This window comes from Esox lucius, chromosome 21 (genome assembly GCF_011004845.1).
Source record: "Esox lucius isolate fEsoLuc1 chromosome 21, fEsoLuc1.pri, whole genome shotgun sequence".
In the NCBI taxonomy this organism is placed as follows: Eukaryota; Metazoa; Chordata; class Actinopteri; order Esociformes; family Esocidae; genus Esox; species Esox lucius.
Window position 1 is genome coordinate 30,863,571 of NC_047589.1, and position 18,298 is coordinate 30,881,868.

An 18,298-nucleotide genomic window follows, 5' to 3' on the forward strand; every position below is an offset into this window, starting at 1 on the left:
CATCAACAGTGTTGTTGCATGCTCCTAGGGGTTTAAATGCAGTGCAATGTGTTTTGATAAAGTCAGGCTCGGTCAATAAAAGCAACAGGATGAAATAGTCCATTATGCATAGTTCACAATCACTTGCTACATCCTACCATCTGAATCTCCCCTGTTAGTTTAATAACTGTAGTGTTAGCTTAACAGGCTAATAAGCACAGGAAATTCCAGACGGACCAAACTGCAGCCAAAAATCCAAACTAATAGAGACCTTTTGGGTCTCGCAGCCACGCTCCATAGGGATTGAATATGCATGGATTTCCTCGGCTGATTTCTCAGAACTCAACACTGTATTCTCTGAAATAAATCAATTTCTCCCAGCTCAATCACACCTCTGTCCCAGCACGAGGATCACTGATGTTCACCCCCCCCCCATTTCCTGTCTCAGTTACTCAGTCATTTTCTCACCCTGGTCGGTTGTGGTCTAGCCTGCAGTGTGACATCATTCAGATGGCTATTCCAGATCTGCTCTCCAACACAAACAGGTCGATTACAGAATCGCCAAACAGGACCCTCCCTCCTAAACGATCTGAAGTCCCGGGTACTGTTTTTTTTTTTATATATACACAGTACTGTGTATATATAGCATGTGTGCACATATATATATATATAGCTCTGGAAAAAATTAAGCGACCACCACAAAATGTGTTTCTCTGGTTGTACGATTCACAGGTATGTGTTGGAGTAAAATGAACAGTTTTGTTTTATTCTATAAACTACTGACAACATTACTCCCAAATTCCAAATGAAAATATTATCATTTAGAGTATTTATTTGTAGACAATAACAACTGGTCAAAATGCCTCTCATTGATGAAGGGCTTTTTTCTAGCTTTGCACGACTTCAGCCCTTCCCCTAGGAGCCGGTTTCGAACCGTCCTCGCCGTGCACTTCTCCCCAGCTGCTGCTGCCATTCTTTTTGTAGGTCACTTGATGTCATCCTACGGCTGTTGAGTGACATTCAAAATAGTTGATGGTCATCTCGGTCAGTGGACAATCGTTTTTCGCCCTCTGCCAGTCTGTAGATTTGTTGTCCCCTTGTTCTTATGAACCACCGTCTTCGAAGCAACCTGGCGCTCACTGTATCCCTCTTTTCTTTCCACTCTTTTTTTTTCTTAGAGGTACTACATAAACTGTTTTTGCCATCCAGCTTGTCCTATTGCAAGAGGATAGTGATGACCACAGCTGTGGTTTTAATACTTTTCCTTGTAAAATTAGATTTGGTTCAGGTAATCTGTACCTCATTAAGTAAATTGAGGTGTGCCTGTGTTGGAATTTAACAGACACTCTTAATTTTTTCCAGAGCTGTGTGGGTGTGTATATATATATATATATATATATATATATATATATATATATATATATATATATATATATATATATATATATATAAATAAATATAATATAAATATATATATATATATATATATATATATATATATATATATATATATTTATTTATATATATTTGCAATCTAACTGATATAACTGATTGTGGCAGTAGTGTTAAGGCTCTTGTCCAACCTGACTGTAGTTACTATGTATTTTTACATGACAGCCAACTAAGTGAGGAGGCTGAAATATAAAAATGTATATTTTAGTCTGACTCACAAAACAGTCTCACTAGTTAACCTGTGAGAGCATTACTGGAGACTGTTGTGAGGATCTTCACTACAAATCATTTGGATCCCTGTAAATGAAAATGCTAACATTCACTAGTGAGTGAAAACAACCAGACAAATTTAACTACACATGAAATAATTCTACAAGTTGTATATCCAAGCAAAATGTGGCTAATACATAAAGGTTGACCGAGGGCAACAGAAATAAAGTATTCTAAGTAAAACCATTAAGTTTTTCAGGAGAACCAGCTTGGTTGCAGAGCTGTCCAGATAACCAGTCAGCTAACCAGGCAATTGGACAGCAATCAGGCCAGATGGACAGTTAGTCAGACAGACAGCTATCCAGTCGCTCGGACAGCTAGTTGGTCAGAAGGAAAGCTAGCCAGAGAAACGAGAGGGGGTGATACGCTGTCTGGAACGGTGCTTGGCTGCTCAGTCAGCACACATTCTGGATAGGGAAATAAGGGGGGGGTGAGTGAGGGAGGGGGGGTGAGTGAGGGAGGGGGGGAGAAGAGAGGGAGAGTGGGATTTCTCTCGTATCTGGTAAAGTCATTAGCAATCAGTGTGACAGAACAGCTGTGTTGGCTGTAACAGGAGAGCCCTTACATGGCCATTCTTCTGAACTTTATAACAGAGGTGAAGCCTGGGCCATGTCGGGCCCTTATTGTCTATCCCCATTTACGAGCGCCGCTTCTGCCCTTCAGCGACAAAACCATCAATCACACTCTGGGTATTTTAACTGTTTCAGACCCGCTGTAGGGGCGAGCTAGGAACATGTCCTGTCACCTGTAGCCAGTCCATCTGTACCGACCCCTGACCGTCTCTGATGCAGTCGTCATGACGTCAACCGCTGCCAACCGGTGTCGCTACCAGACATTAGTCAAACGTTTGCCCTAATCAGTAAAATGTCCACCAGATCCGCAGAGGACTAAACTATGAATTGAGTGAGAGAGATGAGAACAAGCTTGGTCCATGCCAATGAAGAAGGTTGAATACAAATATCATTGAAATTACAGAGAGAAAGAGGGAGGGGGGGGTTAGTGAGAGACAGACATATTTTCTTCCTTTTCGCCCTCTAGTCAGAAGAGCAGGAATACAGGCAGAGAGGAGGCACTTTGTCTTCATTCATTCTCTACCCCTTCTTCAGGGATCCAGAGTTTCACTAGAGAAAGGGAAGGTGATGTCATCATATCTTTCTCCTAAAGAAATCCCTGGACATTCCAACCCACTCATGCAATGGTCTGGTGGGGGCGTGTGTTTGTGTGTGTGTCTGTGTGGGGGTATGGCATCCTGTTCCCTTTAAACGCTGCTCTTTAAAACCTCATTACCTACTGTACATAGTTCCCTCCTTTAGCTTCTTTGTGTCTAGAAAGCTAGCCAACTTTAGCCAGGCTGCTTGGTTGCTTGTAGGCTGTTGTGACATCAGCTAGCCCAGATGTACCTTTAGGAACAGAGAACCTTACTCCCTGAAGTTAAGGTATACAGCTCCGGAAAAAAGTAAGAGACCGCTGCACCTTTTTCTTTCCTTTCCAAAAAAGTCAGAAGGGAATGTTTAGTGTTAGGAACAGAAGAGGTTAAAATTAAGAGACCAATGCAAAGGTGGTTAGCTTTTTCCAGCGATATATATATATATATATATATATATATATATATATATAGAGATATATATATATATATATATATATATATATATATATATATATATATATATATATATATAGAGAGAGAGAGGTATATATATATATATATATATATATATATATATATATATATATATATATATATATATATATATATAGAGAGAGAGAGAGAGAGAGAGAGAGAGAGAGAGAGAGAGAGAGATATATATATATATATATATATATATATATATATATATATATATATATATAGAGAGAGAGAGAGATATATATATATATATAGAGAGAGAGAGAGATATATATATATAGAGAGAGGTATATATATATATATATATATATATATAGAGAGAGAGATATATATATATATATATATATATATATATATATATATATATATATATATATATATATATATATATATAGAGAGAGAGAGAGAGAGAGAGAGAGAGAGAGAGAGAGAGAGATATATATATATATATATATATATATATATATATATATATATATATATAGAGAGAGAGAGAGAGATATATATATATATAGAGAGAGAGAGAGAGAGATATATATATAGAGAGAGGTATATATATATATATATATATATATATATAGAGAGAGAGAGAGAGAGAGACAGAGAGGTATATAGGTATAGAGTATTTGTTTTAAGTATTAATCGAGTTGAATAATCGCTTAGCAAACGAGAGACTTTGTCAAAAATAGCAGCATTCAAATGTAATTACAACATACAACAGAAGGTTTCTGCTGAGCACACTCTGACACTCTTGAGCACGCACCAGAAATCAATGTGACCTAGGCTTGACTTTCCCGTGTCCTCTGCTGACCTCTAACCCACACCCTAGCACCCAGCCATAAGTCAACCTCCCACCATAGTCAGGGTAAGACTTCAGTAAACACAGAAACCACATCTATTCGTCCACATTACTGTTTGATTTCCTACATCACTGGGGTGAGTCACAGACTTCTGGCTAGGCCTTCTATCCTCGGCCGAGACTGTCACAGAGTGATGGTTGCATTGACCAGATTCCCAGCCATTTAAGTAAACACACAGCAGCCACCCGGTCAACCAGACAGCCACCCAGTCGGCCAGCAAGTCAGTTAGTCAACCAGTCAGCAAGTCAGTCAGAAAGCAACCCAGCCAGTCAGACAGCAACTCAACCAGTCAGACAGCAACCCAGCCAGTCAGACAGCCAGCCTCATACAGACAGTTCACAGATGTCATCTAGCTAAGCGGGCCAACCTCCACAGACAGAGTGGGGGTGAATGGAGGAAAAGTAGTGGGGGGGCAGTGGATCCAAGATGGGAGGGTAGAGGACAGTGGACAGGGCTGGCTGAACACCAGGATAAACACTAGCGGGACCCTGTTATAGACTGGATGTTTCACTCAGCAGAATGGCAGCAAAGACAGACAGCTAGCACCTCTATGTTCGAGAGACTGGACCTTCCAGTAACTTCTGGGAATCTCTTATTTTTGCCATGGTTTTCTGAGCTGTACCATGACTCTTGCCTGTGGAAAGTGGTGAAAGATGAGTTCCTGAGCAAACTAGTAATAATTAAGGCAGTGGTTAAAGATCAGGATTTACTCTGAGGTTAAAGATCAGGATTTACTCTGAAGTTAAAGATACAGAAAATTCTGTGTATGAGTGGACATGACTCAGTGTACTGTACCATGTACTGTATTTATTATCTACAGGAACCAAGTACCATGTATTGTATTTATTATCTACAGAAATTAGGTACCGTGTACTGTATTTATTATCTACATGAACCAAGTACCATGTATTGTATTTATTATCTACAGGAACCAGGTACCATGTACTGTATTTATTATCTACAGGAACCAGGTACCATGTACTATATTTATTATCTACAGGAACCAGGTACCATGTACTATATTTATTATCTACAGGAACCAGGTACCATGTACTATATTTATTATCTACAGGAACCAGGTACCATGTACTATATTTATTATCTACAGGAACCAGGTACCATGTACTATATTTATTATCTACAGGAACCAGGTACCATGTACTATATTTATTATCTACAGGAACCAGGTACCATGTAGTGTTTTTATTATATACGGGCAGCGGGTTCCATGTAGTGTATTTATTATCTACAGAAACCAGGTTCCATGTAGTGTATTTATTATATACGGGCAGCGGGTTCCATGTAGTGTATTTATTATATATGGGCAGCGGGTTCCATGTAGTGTTTTAATATATACGGGCAGCGGGTTCCATGTAGTGTATTTATTATATACGGGCAGCGGGTTCCATGTAGTGTATTTATTATATATGGGCAGCGGGTTCCATGTAGTGTTTTAATATATACGGGCAGCGGGTTCCATGTAGTGTATTTATTATATATGGGCAGCGGGTTCCATGTAGTGTTTTAATATATACGGGCAGCGGGTTCCATGTAGTGTATTTATTATATATGGGCAGCGGGTTCCATGTAGTGTATTTATTATATATGGGCAGCGGGTTCCATGTAGTGTTTTATTATATACGGGCAGCGGGTTCCATGTAGTGTTTTAATATATACGGGCAGCGGGTTCCATGTAGTGTATTTATTATATACGGGCAGCGGGTTCCATGTAGTGTTTTTATTATCGGTATAAATATAAATTGTATCATATGTATAATTGTGAATTGGACATTGTGAGATCGAGAGAATAATTTTCACTTGGGAGAGGACAAGAGGGAGAAACATGGAAAGAGGCACAGGGAGAGGGAATAAGGAGGACATGGAAAGAGGGAGAGACATGGAAAGAGGCACAGGGAGAGGGAATAAGGAGGGACAGACAGAGGGAGAGACATGGAAAGAGGCACAGGGAGAGGGAATAAGGAGGGACAGACAGAGGGAGAGACATGGAAAGAGGCACAGGGAGAGGGAATAAGGAGAGACAGAGGGAGGGAGATGAAGAGAAAGAGATAACAGCTTTTGAATTAAGCAATTTAGTAGTATAAGTTTCTAGTCTACACTGAGCAGATTGTGTCTGACAGGTCGATAAGGAGCAAGCCCACAGAAGGAGAGGAATGCTGCCCCTCTGCCCTGCTCCACATCCTCAATGACACCTGCTCCACTTCATAGTGCACTGCATTTAATCCAAGTCCAAAAGGGTCAAAAGTAGTTTTCCGCATTAAAGGATTTGGGTGCAGTTTGGAACGTATCGCTGTAACCGCAGCTCTGAGAATGGGCTCCCAGGCTGAATGTTTACTGTTGCATAGAGGCCACGACGTCTAGGTAAACTTTTACTGTCCGACAAGCTTTGAGTTACTGGCTGGGCTTCTGCTAAATAAACACTGTTACTGTTATAAAAGGTTGTCTGTCTCTGACTCTAAATCCGTCTCTGCTTTGGCTTCCTAAACTGGATTTGGGAATCAGAATGATTTAAGTGTATTTTTAGATAACAGCAGGAAATCTGGTACTAGCCAGGTAAAATGGCCTGGTCCCCCAGCTGACTGACCAAGATGACACACAATTCACTTTGTGAAAAAAAAGAAATGCAATTGGGGCAATCGGATTAAGAGTCTGTTGTAGTTCAAAGCAAAATGTATGGGTGACAATTTTATTGAGAAAGCTGTTGCAGATGGTTGTATTACATTGGATAAGACGTTTTCTAAATTTCTTGCCAGTGGTCTGGGCATTTTACTGGACAGGCCTGACTGAGTCCCTGGATAAACAGCAGCAGGACACTTTTACAGAGCTATTGGCACACAGACGTACAGTGGCGTAGACAGGAAGCTGTGCTGGACCTTCGAGATACTTCTGTGATTCCCTGCTTTTGTACCTTCAAAGCTGGAAACCTTCGGTAGACGAAGGTGGTGAATGATTAGTTCTTGAGTCTGTCGGTCAGTTTATCTATCAGTCTTCCTGTCTGCATGATTCAGGACAAACAGGAAACATATTCAACCAACAAGACAGAAAGGCGTGAAAAAGGAGAGAAAAATAGAAAGAAGGGATGGATGGGGGAAAAAGAAGAGCTGCAGGGAGAGAAGAAAGACGTGACATATTTGGACATTTCTTAGTATAGGAAAATTACGTCAGAAATGTCAAAGTGGACATTTTATACTTGTTTTTTAACTGAAATACAGCTCCACAGGAACGTACCACTCCAACGGGAGGATCACATGACGACACCAGTGGACCCACAGCTGGCATTCACATACAGACATAAATACATTCAAGCCATTGATTCAGTTGATATGCTGCTGGAAATCTAAACATTGTTGAGGCTGCTCTTTCATCACCAATCCATTGTGTTCTTGTTCAATTCGGCACTATTTAATCACGAGTTTAAAATAATCACATATATGCCCTCTTTTGTACATATTGCCACTGGTTGAGATTTTCAAGGTTTTCTGGTCTTGGTGAACATACACCGCCTCAACACAAACCTGACAAACCCCACACACGCACACGCGCTCACTCGTTCTTTCGCTCTCTCTCCCCACACCCCCCATTCTCTCTTTCATCTCTCTCAGACTGAACCACTGCCCACCCTAGTATTACACCAGAGAAAAAAGCCACATCGCTTAAAATTGGAAGAATTTTAATGTAGCCACAAGCAGCAGTTGGCGCCCCATTTATAGTTATGGTACCTGTGATCCAGTGGAAGTGCAGACATTCCTGTTCACCTAACAATCACCCATTCAGACAAACCCATCCCAAATTGCAGCCTGTTTCTGTCAGAGAGCCTTAAAGGTCTTCGTCAAAAGTGGTGCCATATATAGAGAATCTGGTGCCATTCACATGTCTGTAAAACACAAACATACTGGGTGACGCTCCATGAGTCAAAGCCGTTACTTTCAGAGACGTTACCTTCTAGGTAAGGCTGGATGAGTTAAAACAGTGAGTCTTTATCTAATATGTAAGGCTTTAGAAGTCAATGCAGTTAGTCTTTATCTAATAGGTGGCTTTATGAGTCAAAGCAGTGAGTCAATGTCAACTAGGTGGATTTATGAGTCAATGCCGTGAGTGAGTCTTTACCAGGTAAGGCTTTAGAAGTCAATGCAGTGAGTCTTTATCTACTACGTAAGGCTTTAGGAGTCAATGCAGTGAGTCATTATCTACTAGGTGGCTTTATGAGTCAAAGCAGTGAGTCAATGTCAACTAGGTGGATTTATGAGTCAATGCCGTGAGTGAGTCTTTACCAGGTAAGGCTTTAGAAGTCAATGCAGTGAGTCTTTATCTACTACGTAAGGCTTTAGGAGTCAATGCAGTGAGTCATTATCTACTAGGTGGCTTCATGAGTCAAAGCAATGAGTCTATGTATACTAGGTGGCTTTATGAGTCAATGCCGTGAGTCTTTACCAGGTAAGGCTTTAGGAGTCAATGCAGTGAGTCTTTATCTACTACGTAAGGCTTTAGGAGTCAATGCAGTTAGTCTTTATCTACTAGGTGGCTTCATGAGTCAAAGCAATGAGTCTATGTATACTAGGTGGCTTTATGAGTCAATGCCGTGAGTCTTTACCAGGTAAGGTTTTAGGAGTCAATGCAGTGAGTCTTTATCTACTACGTAAGGCTTTAGGAGTCAATGCAGTGAGTCATTATCTACTAGGTGGCTTTATGAGTCAAAGCAGTGAGTCTATGTCAACTAGGTGGCTTTATGAGTCAATGCCGTGAGTTTTTACCAGGTAAGGCTTTAGGAGTCAATGCAGTGAGTCTTTATCTACTAGGTAATGCTTTAGGAGTCAATGCAGTGAGTCATAATCTACTAGGTGGCTTTATGAGTCAAAGCAGTGAGTCTATGTCAACTAGGTGGCTTTATGAGTCAATGCCGTGAGTTTTTACCAGGTAAGGCTTTAGGAGTCAATGCAGTGAGTCTTTATCTACTAGGTAATGCTTTATGAGTCAATGCAGTGAGTCTTTATCTACTAGGTAATGCTTTATGAGTCAATGCAGTGAGTGAGTCTTTACTAGGTAAGGCTTTAGGAGTCAATGCAGTGAGTCTATATCTACTAGGTAAGGCTTTATGAGTCAATGCAGTGAGTCTTTATCTACTAGGTAAGGCTTCATATACACACTCACAGCCTCAAGGAGGGCTGGGCTTGATCGGAATACACCGATCACAGGAAATGCATACTGGGAGTTTGTTAGTCAGATATTATTTCAGCTGCATATCAACTGGAGCTCTTTCTTATGGGCCAGGACAGCTTCCTTCCACAATGGCTGAAACAGAGCCATACCCTAATGCTCAGGACCATGTAGCTTGTCCATCAACCAGCGGGCCGGGCAGAAGACCACAGATGGGGACTTCACATCCCTGTCCAACCCACAAAGAACTAAACCTTACCAACGTTGTATGACATCATCAGGCAGCATCTGCCCAAGCAATAACTCTTGAGTCGCTCTCCCTGCAGCCAAATCGGAGACCCGGACCAAACCGGTCCCTTATTTATTTTTCCCGGAGCGGAATAACAATTACGAGGTGGAAAAAGAGAAAGGGCGTCCATTAAATGACTCGATGTCATTCGGTATTCCTATCAGGGAGAACAACGACAATTAAGACTAAGCGCATTAAGCTAATAGAATTACCTTGTTGTGGCCAGGCAAACAGAACCAACTCAAAGGTTCTGATGGGTCACGGATCTGGCAGACGCCTTTCACACCAGCCATTATTCTGTGAACCTGCTACGACCATTTTTGAAGAACATCTAAAAGCAGGGACAACCCGTCACAAATTTATTTTCGGTCTGTCCATCAGTTTCTCAACCTTAGTCTACGATTGGCCATGAGTAGCGGAGCACATCAGGTCTCTTTCTAAAGATGGTGTCACCTCAGTCACTGACAGTCACAATAAACCAAGTCAGTAAACAATTTGTGATAGGTAACTATTCTGTCCGGTTATATAAACTTTGGGCGATTATGGACAAATATGGACAGCCACTCTCCTGTGTAATAGCATGAGTAGAATTGTTTGACTTTTTTCATAAAGTTGCTCAATATTTTCTCTGCCCTATGGGAACATTTGTATAACATTTGCATATGTTTTCTCCCAGCCATCAAGAAGGTGGACAATAAAATATTTGGTTGGGAGGTGGAAGGGCCTCAGCTAAATCTCCCTAATTAGCTAAGGAGGGCCTTGACTGAAAGACAATTGCATCATAACTGAATCTTTGTGATTTCATTGGAGAACATCGCTTAAAATGTCTACTCAAAGCAACCCGATCACCACAAATTGATAGCATTTATTTCCTCCATTATCAACGATCGTATCAGCCTACACTGACCATATTCTGGACCAGAGACTCTGTGACAGCCCAGTGGCAACTAGCGTCTTTGGTCTAAACATCAGGGTACCACAAATAATGGGACAGTAGCTTAATGGACTATTTGCTCTATGATATGTTCTAAACTTGTCTAAGCTATGTAAATTACTATCTGAAATAAGACAAATGCATCCATCTTTTCACTGTCTTCTTGTTAATTGGGCTAGCAACCAAGAGGTCACAGGTTTGTATCCGAGGGAAAACTGTTGTTGTGCCCTTGAGCCAAGCACATAGTCCTAATTTCTCTGGGTATGAAGAGGAAGAGAGTTTGCTAAATGACGTAAATATAAATCCTCTGTGAATCCAACTTACTGAAGAAGTGTGTGGTGTGCCAGCCAGATGAAATAAATCTGTAACTACAGTAATGACCATTAATACCGGAGCCTAACAGCAACGCCCTTTCATCATCTTCCATCACTCAAAAACTGAGACTGGAAATGTCTTCGGGGGACTAAAGGGACAAGCGCTCTGAAGAGGGGAGGACACAGTCGTCCAAATGGAAATCGTGAAGTAGTGAAGAAGTACTGCACTTTATTGGCAGACATTGTCCCATTTGGGATGAAAGCTAAGTGAGATTCAAACTTTGAAAAGAAGCAATGAAGAGGGAGAATTTCTCTACGGTGAACAGTGGAAACTGCGCTGCCAACCTGACACGTATAATGTCGGGCTAGCTTTAGTCCTTATTGGTTGCAGGGTCATGGGAATACCCTGTCTGCTACTGCAGCAATCACATCAGATCTGATGGTTGACGGAGAAATGCCACAAACACCACTAACAACAACAGTGAATATGGGGAGAGCCAAGCATATATGTTTAGAGAGAGGGAGCGCTCGAATCAAGGCTGCGGTGACACCTGACAAAGTGCCAAGGAGAACAATTACAGGCTTGGTCTGCCAGCTAGGTTTGTCAGCAGAAGGTTGGTTGTGCAGTCCGGTTGTCAACCAACAGCCCGTGCATTGGAGGACGGAGGTGGACTCGTGGTGGAGTTTCCTTTCGATCTCCGTGTGAACGTCTTCAGAGAACAGCTCCTATACAAAGATGTGACAAATGTAACAAATGTGCCGCTTAACGGAACGTGCACTTATTTTTTAAGAGAAGTTTAATGGGTGAAATACATTTGTAACTCATGCATTTCTTTGAAGACATATTGTTGGTGCTCTCTGTAGTGAACGACCCTGGTCAAAGGCACTGGACTATGTAGGAAGTGGAGTGTAATGTGTAACTAAGGGCAGCCTTCCTGTGTAGCTGCATGAGGAGAAACAGAACATGGGATGACAGCTGCTGAACCCTGAACAAAACCCCAATCCTCATCTCCTACTGTCATCCGGTTTGAGATGCTTCAACCTCCAACACTTATCCAGGTTTACAACCTTCATTGCCTGCTGTCATCCATTCAGACATTCCAACCCCCATCCGCTATTCTCATCCAGTCGGAGATTCTCCAACCCTCATCCATTATCATTAAACACAAACGTTATTACAAACCAACCATCTCTGGCACCAAACCGTTGGTTTTTCAGAGTAAAGATGTAAGACAGCACCCTGGTCCTCTGGGCTTCCTCGCCACTTCCATTTAGGGGCCTAGATGTAGACCAATGGGCAGAGACTTTCAGGGCTCCTACTTGACAGGGTTCTTGTGCATTAGTGTTATGGAAATTTTGAACTAAGGTGCATTTGAGAAATGTCTGTCTTTCTATTGGCTGGTATGTAAATCTTTACTTTGATTGTGACACACATGTCTGTATAATATCAGAGGATTATTAGGTATTTCTGCCTAGAAGAAGGATGTATTCTTTGTCGTCCTATACATGTATGAATGAGTTACTAGTTAAAGATGCCGAGAGGGGTCTGGTGTTTGAATAGGAGACATCCTTGACTGGCACGGGTGGATTAGAGGGGTACTCGTAAATCTGTATAACCCTTTAGTGTCTCTGTTGACTATCCAGACATTGTGTCTCCTCAGGAGTTGAGAAGGATAAGGTGGGGGGACAGCCCGCCCTTTGGGTAAACTCTTATGTGACAAGACCGATGGCAGCATCTTACCACACCCCTTTTTCTATGCGATATATACGGTTGAATGAGCTATATTGAGTCAGAGACTCCTCAGACGATTATGTGTGTGTAAGCGGTTGACGTGTCTCTCATATGTGCATAATAGTTAATAAAACTTTTCGAATGTACAAAGAGAACTTTGTCTCTGTGTTTCTTACTCCGAGTGTCGATATATGGAATTTCCATCACAATTAGCTATATCATTGAAATGCCTACCATCCGTTGCATGTTGGTCCTAATTGAACTGACTTGCTCTGATACAGATGAGCAGGTTCTCAAAGAAGATTCTAGAAGCCATCCGTTGCTAAGGTGTCTACGTTTTCTATGGTTCAGTTAAACACTAAAACAGTAATTAAACTTAAACAGCTACAATACCACCTATTATGGTCGGGTGTATGCATGTCTGTGGTCACATAGTCTTGTCTGTGGTTGAATTCAACCTGCATAGTCTTGTCTGTGGTTGAATTCAACCTGCAGAATCTTGTCTGTGTTTGAATTCAACCTGCAGAATCTTGTCTGTGTTTGAATTCAACCTGCATAGTCTTGTCTGTGGTTGAATTCAACCTGCATAGTCTTGTCTGTGGTTGAATTCAACCTGTATTATCTTGTCTGTTTGAATTCAACCTGTTTTATCTTGTCTGTGGTTGAATTCAACCTGTATTATCTTGTCTGTTTGAATTCAATCTGTTTTATCTTGTCTGTTTGAATTCAACCTGTATTATCTTGTCTGTTTGAATTCAACCTGTATTATCTTGTCTGTGGTTGAATTCAACCTGTTTTATCTTGTCTGTTTGAATTCAACCTGCATAAACTTCTCTTCCTTTCCTCCTCATATTCTCATCCTCCTTGATCTCTCTTCCCTCTCCTCATCTCCCTCTCCTCCTCCCTCCCTTTGTTCCACTCCTCTTTCTCCTCTACTGCTCCCGCTTACTTTTTTCTCCTTTCTCACTTTCCTCCTCCTCCCTACCTACATTCTCTATGGTCTCTACAGGTCATCATCCTGGTCATCCTGTGTATAATCCCACATGCAGCCCTTGCTCCACCACAACCCAGCGATGTCGAAGGGGAAGGGTTGTGATATTGGCAGTGAAGGCCTCTATCTACGTCCCCTGGGTCTCGTGAACTCGAGGACACTAGCTGTTTCTGTAGATTTCCAGGCATTGCAGAGACACTAGACAGCAACTGGTTTCAAACTGGTTGCAGACACATGAAAACGATGCAGAGAGGTTCATCGGACGCTGGTGAAGTAGATCAAGGTCCTCATCATCACTAAATGTATTTAAGGGTATTCTTGCATGCTAAATCAAAACTAACACACTTGTCCCAAAGTCTTAAATCCTACAAGATAATACAGCACAAAATGTTGCCAAAAAAATAAAAAAAAGGTAGGACCCCAGGAAGAAATCTAGAGAGGAGCCAGGCTCTGGGGTGGCCAGTCCCCAACCGCGTATTGTCAGGTGTACTGTTGGCACTAGAACACACCCAAACACACAGCAGTCATGACAATGTACTACCAACACACATGGCTGTAGTTAAGGCTTCTGTTTTACAGGCCTACAAAGCTGCATTTAACTGAAATAATTCCAGAGAAATTGACAGAGCAATTTAGTGACACTTTCAGGTTTACTGAGGGGGGGGGGGGGTTGTGTTGTATATAGGGTCTAAATACCGGTTCTGTAGAACAGTTCTGTTATCCTTGGCTAGAATAATAAAGTACCGGGCTAATCCTCAGGCCTTCCCCTAGTAAAGCCAAGCTCCATGGGTGAGACATGGGGGGCATTGCTAGCATATTTGTGTAAGCATGTAACTGTCCCATAGTTTTCCAGTAATTGAGCTAAGAACAACTAGACACTTCTTTCAAACTGCACGCCAAGACATAAAGTGTGGCATCTGACTAAATAAAAACCCACCATTTAAAAATGAATATTGGCAAAGAAACGTAATGATTACATTTATAATACAGTAACTATATGTTTTTGAAAGTGGTAGAAATGAGGGAGAAATACACATTATGACGTCATATGGGTTCCCTTCATACACATTCTGATGTCATAAGGGATCACTTCATACATTTTATAATGTCATATGGGATCTCTTCATACACATTATGATGTCATAAGGGATCACTTCATACATTTTATAATGTCATATGGGATCTCTTCATACACATTATGATGTCATAAGGGATCACTTCATACATTTTATAATGTCATATGGGATCTCTTCATACACATTATGGTGTCAAATGGGATCATTTCAAATACTTTATGGTGTCATTATGGGATGTGTAATTTTTTTGCTGTGTATATATTTTTCTTCTTAATTCTCATTACTTAGTTATAGTGTGCTATGCCACCATTCATAAGCTTATTACATTCATATGTATCTATAATATTCAATTATTCGTCCAAATTGCTCCTAGTAAGATGTTTTATGTATATTACTGCCATACTTGCCATATCTACAATGTTCAATAATACTACCCAGATTGCTGCTTGTTTACAGTACTCTTTTTTTTTAACTGCTGCAAGTATACAGTGTTATGTCTTATATATCTTCTTCTTAACTCTCACTACGTAGTTGTTGGGTGCCATGTCAGAAGAATTTCATTGTACAGGATGACGCTGTGTTGTTCGGTGCATTTGACAAATAAACCTTGAAACCTAGAAACATATGGGATAACTTCACCATTATTAGATGGGTCCTCACCATGACAATAGACAAAAGGATTTGCATAAAGACAACCAAATGCACAACACTAAAAAGCATTTTTTTAAATCAAAGGATTTTCTGGAATAAAACCAAAATTCATCTCTATGACAATAAGGTGCTGTATGAATGGATGGTTTAAAATCCCCTCCAAAGTAATCTCCTGTCTAATTCCCAGCTCAGCGCTTTTATCCTTGCATGGGAAAGGTGCCCAAACAGGGGTTCTAGTCATTTTTATGTATTGGCCAAGATGAAATGTAATACATGGTTTAGTTTTATTTAAACGGTGAACTTTAGATAACATGGTCCACCACTAACTATAAATAAGAAATTTGGTGAAATAAATATGGTTTTATATTACTTTTCTCAGTGTGCTCGACCTACATGCCTTCTCAACGGGAGTCACAGATGGACAACTGAGATGACGTGTCCCAACCCAGAAAATGGTCGACACTTTTTGGTCAAACTTCAAAAGTTAAAGTGAGCTGAAACTTTGACATCACTGGAAAATGTTTCCAATTAGACGAAAGACAATCAGCACGGACAATGAAGCGGCATATCTGCTGTCATTTGGCATCAGACTCCTGTTTTCCAGTGAACTGTCACGGCCCCTCCCAAACCAGGGGGGGGAGTTCCGGCCACGCAGGAGGACTCCTGGGGACGCCGCAGGGTGAAACGATTATGTAGGAGTGTTGGGGAAACCGGTGACGGGTTGGATGGCATCGCCATGGTTGTGGGTTCAATACCCATGTGGGACCAGTACAAAAGAAAAGTATTAAAACAAATGCCCTATACTGTACGTCGCTCTGCATAAGAGACATAAATTATAATGGTGACATAAATTATAATGTGACTAGTGTGGTAGGTTGATATTGCCCCGGCTCCTGTGCCATCAGTTTCCAGACCTCCACAGAAGGTTGTGGTGGACCCAGAGAAAACTACAGTTGAATGAGCACCATTCATAGCACAGCCATATAACAAGGACCCCAAGGTCTGTGAAAACATATACAGACTGTTTGTTTGTTTATCAAAGATTATACAGAAGGGCTGTTATTGGCCTGATAAGGTCTGTGTTATAATGTTTTAATTGTTTTATGATTATTCTCTGGATTCCACATAAGTTGATAAACTGCAAAAAACTTCAAATGAAAGCTCTGTGCGTCACCCACACAGTCCACCAGTCAATACCGCTAAGACGTGATGAACCGCTGATGTTTTGTTTTCTCTTTCATAGAAAGTAAAATAACGTTATCATGTAATTTCGACATCATCACGTAGCACTTGGCGAACACTCGGCTTCCTTTTCCCACCGGCATTGGCAGAAAGAGCCTGCGATTCTTCACGTAACTTCGTCATGTTGTCGCAATTACAGTTCTGAAGGGTCAACTGGATCAGCAGGATGAACAGCGATTTCGATTGAATACCACAAAAACGCGAACAAATTATGTAATAGCCTATTTTGTAAAATAGCCCACTAAAGTGCATTCAATTAATTATGAATTATTATGAATTTGACAAATATAATTTGAGTATTTGACAAAAGTAGCCAAAATCTGCCATTTTCATGTAAAACGTGTTGGCTACATTGGACCAGAACAGTTTTATAATTGTAGCTTTAACCGCTTACCTGCTGGAATTGGCTGTTGATTGCTGTCGGATGACTGGACATTAGAAATAATCTGTGCCCAGGATAAACAAATTAAAAAAAACAACTTGAGATACTCCATGTCTGTGGCGTGTTGGTGAGGGCAGACAGTTCCTTGTTAAGGAGCAGGGGTTGGGCGACTCACTGGACCGTTGCTTTCCTCCGCGCTGGGCTTCTCTGAGCTACTGGTCAGGACCCCCGCTTCGGGGTCGGCGATTTACGGACTCTCCTCTCGCGATAATGAAATAATAAAAAAAGATTCAGCCCCACTACCGCCTGAGTTTGCGAGAGAGAGGGAGAGTAGCTTGTTGAGTTAGTCGCGTGAGGGACAACTGGAATAAATACTGTAATTTAGAGAAAGAACAGCGCGTTAAAGGCGGGGTTCCTTAATTGCAGCTGTAGCCACTTGGTACTTTTTTCCAGTAGTGTTGCATGATGGCTGAATGAGGGTGAGAGGTTGAGAGATAATGGAGTCAGGAACTCAACACTTGCCAGGTGGTGATGACGCTCGGTGCGAACGTGTGATTGAACAGTACAGTTGTTTGACAACCCCCCTAACGCACTAATGTAAGAACCCCACCCCGGCTCCCTCTCACACATCCCCCTCTCTAAATTGGATTGAAATACACCAGGGGTTTCGTTAACAAGACTTTCTTTATCTCTCATCGGTACCTACAGAAATGCCACTTATTTTCAGACTCAAATTGCTTAGGGGAATAAAATAAACTCTTACAAACGACTAAAGTGGAATTAAGTGTGTTTCTCAAACTTTTCCGAAATATACAAATTAGTTTTTTAAATGTAAACTGAATGTAAACAGCGTTCCTGTTCCCTCTTCAGGCAAAAGAGCCGTCTAGGATAAGCTACTTTAATGGAACAAGCCGTATTAACACACACATTTTGATGAACATAGTCTAATGTGCGTTTTGTCAGCTCCTGCACTTTATCCCAAGACACTGAAGTCAAGCGCTGGTAGTCTCGGCCAGTCTTTAAGACTAATATACCTCTGCCCGCTTTTGGCCAACATAAAAATCGACCAAACCACACATTTTTGTGCACAGCCCCTGAAAAGTTTTTTGTTTACCTATTTGGAGGCATGGACATTCCAACCGCATTTCTTTATAAAGGTAACCAACAAATAACGCACACGCACTTTCAAAAACGTGCAAGCAATTAAAATAAATAGAATTGCAATTTCCTAATGCAGAAAGGCCACTACACCCCTACATTCACCCTCACATAAAATGGCTCAAGTCTGATTAAGATGCACCAAAACAGCTACAAATTATTAGAAAAT

The 18,298-nt window shown here is 41.1% G+C and overlaps 1 protein-coding gene across 2 annotated transcripts in view; it reads right to left on the reverse strand.

The window, feature by feature from the left end:
• Positions 1 to 17,420, reverse strand: part of plod2 (procollagen-lysine, 2-oxoglutarate 5-dioxygenase 2) — a 49,566-nt gene extending 32,146 nt beyond the window's left edge. For both annotated transcript variants that reach the window (XM_029116328.2, XM_029116327.2), the window contains exon 1: positions 16,984 to 17,420. In XM_029116328.2, coding sequence (XP_028972161.2) covers positions 16,984 to 17,083 — 100 coding nt within the window. In that variant the 5' untranslated portion in view covers positions 17,084 to 17,420. The remainder of the gene's footprint in view (positions 1 to 16,983) is intronic.
• Positions 17,421 to 18,298: the final 878 nt, after the last annotated feature.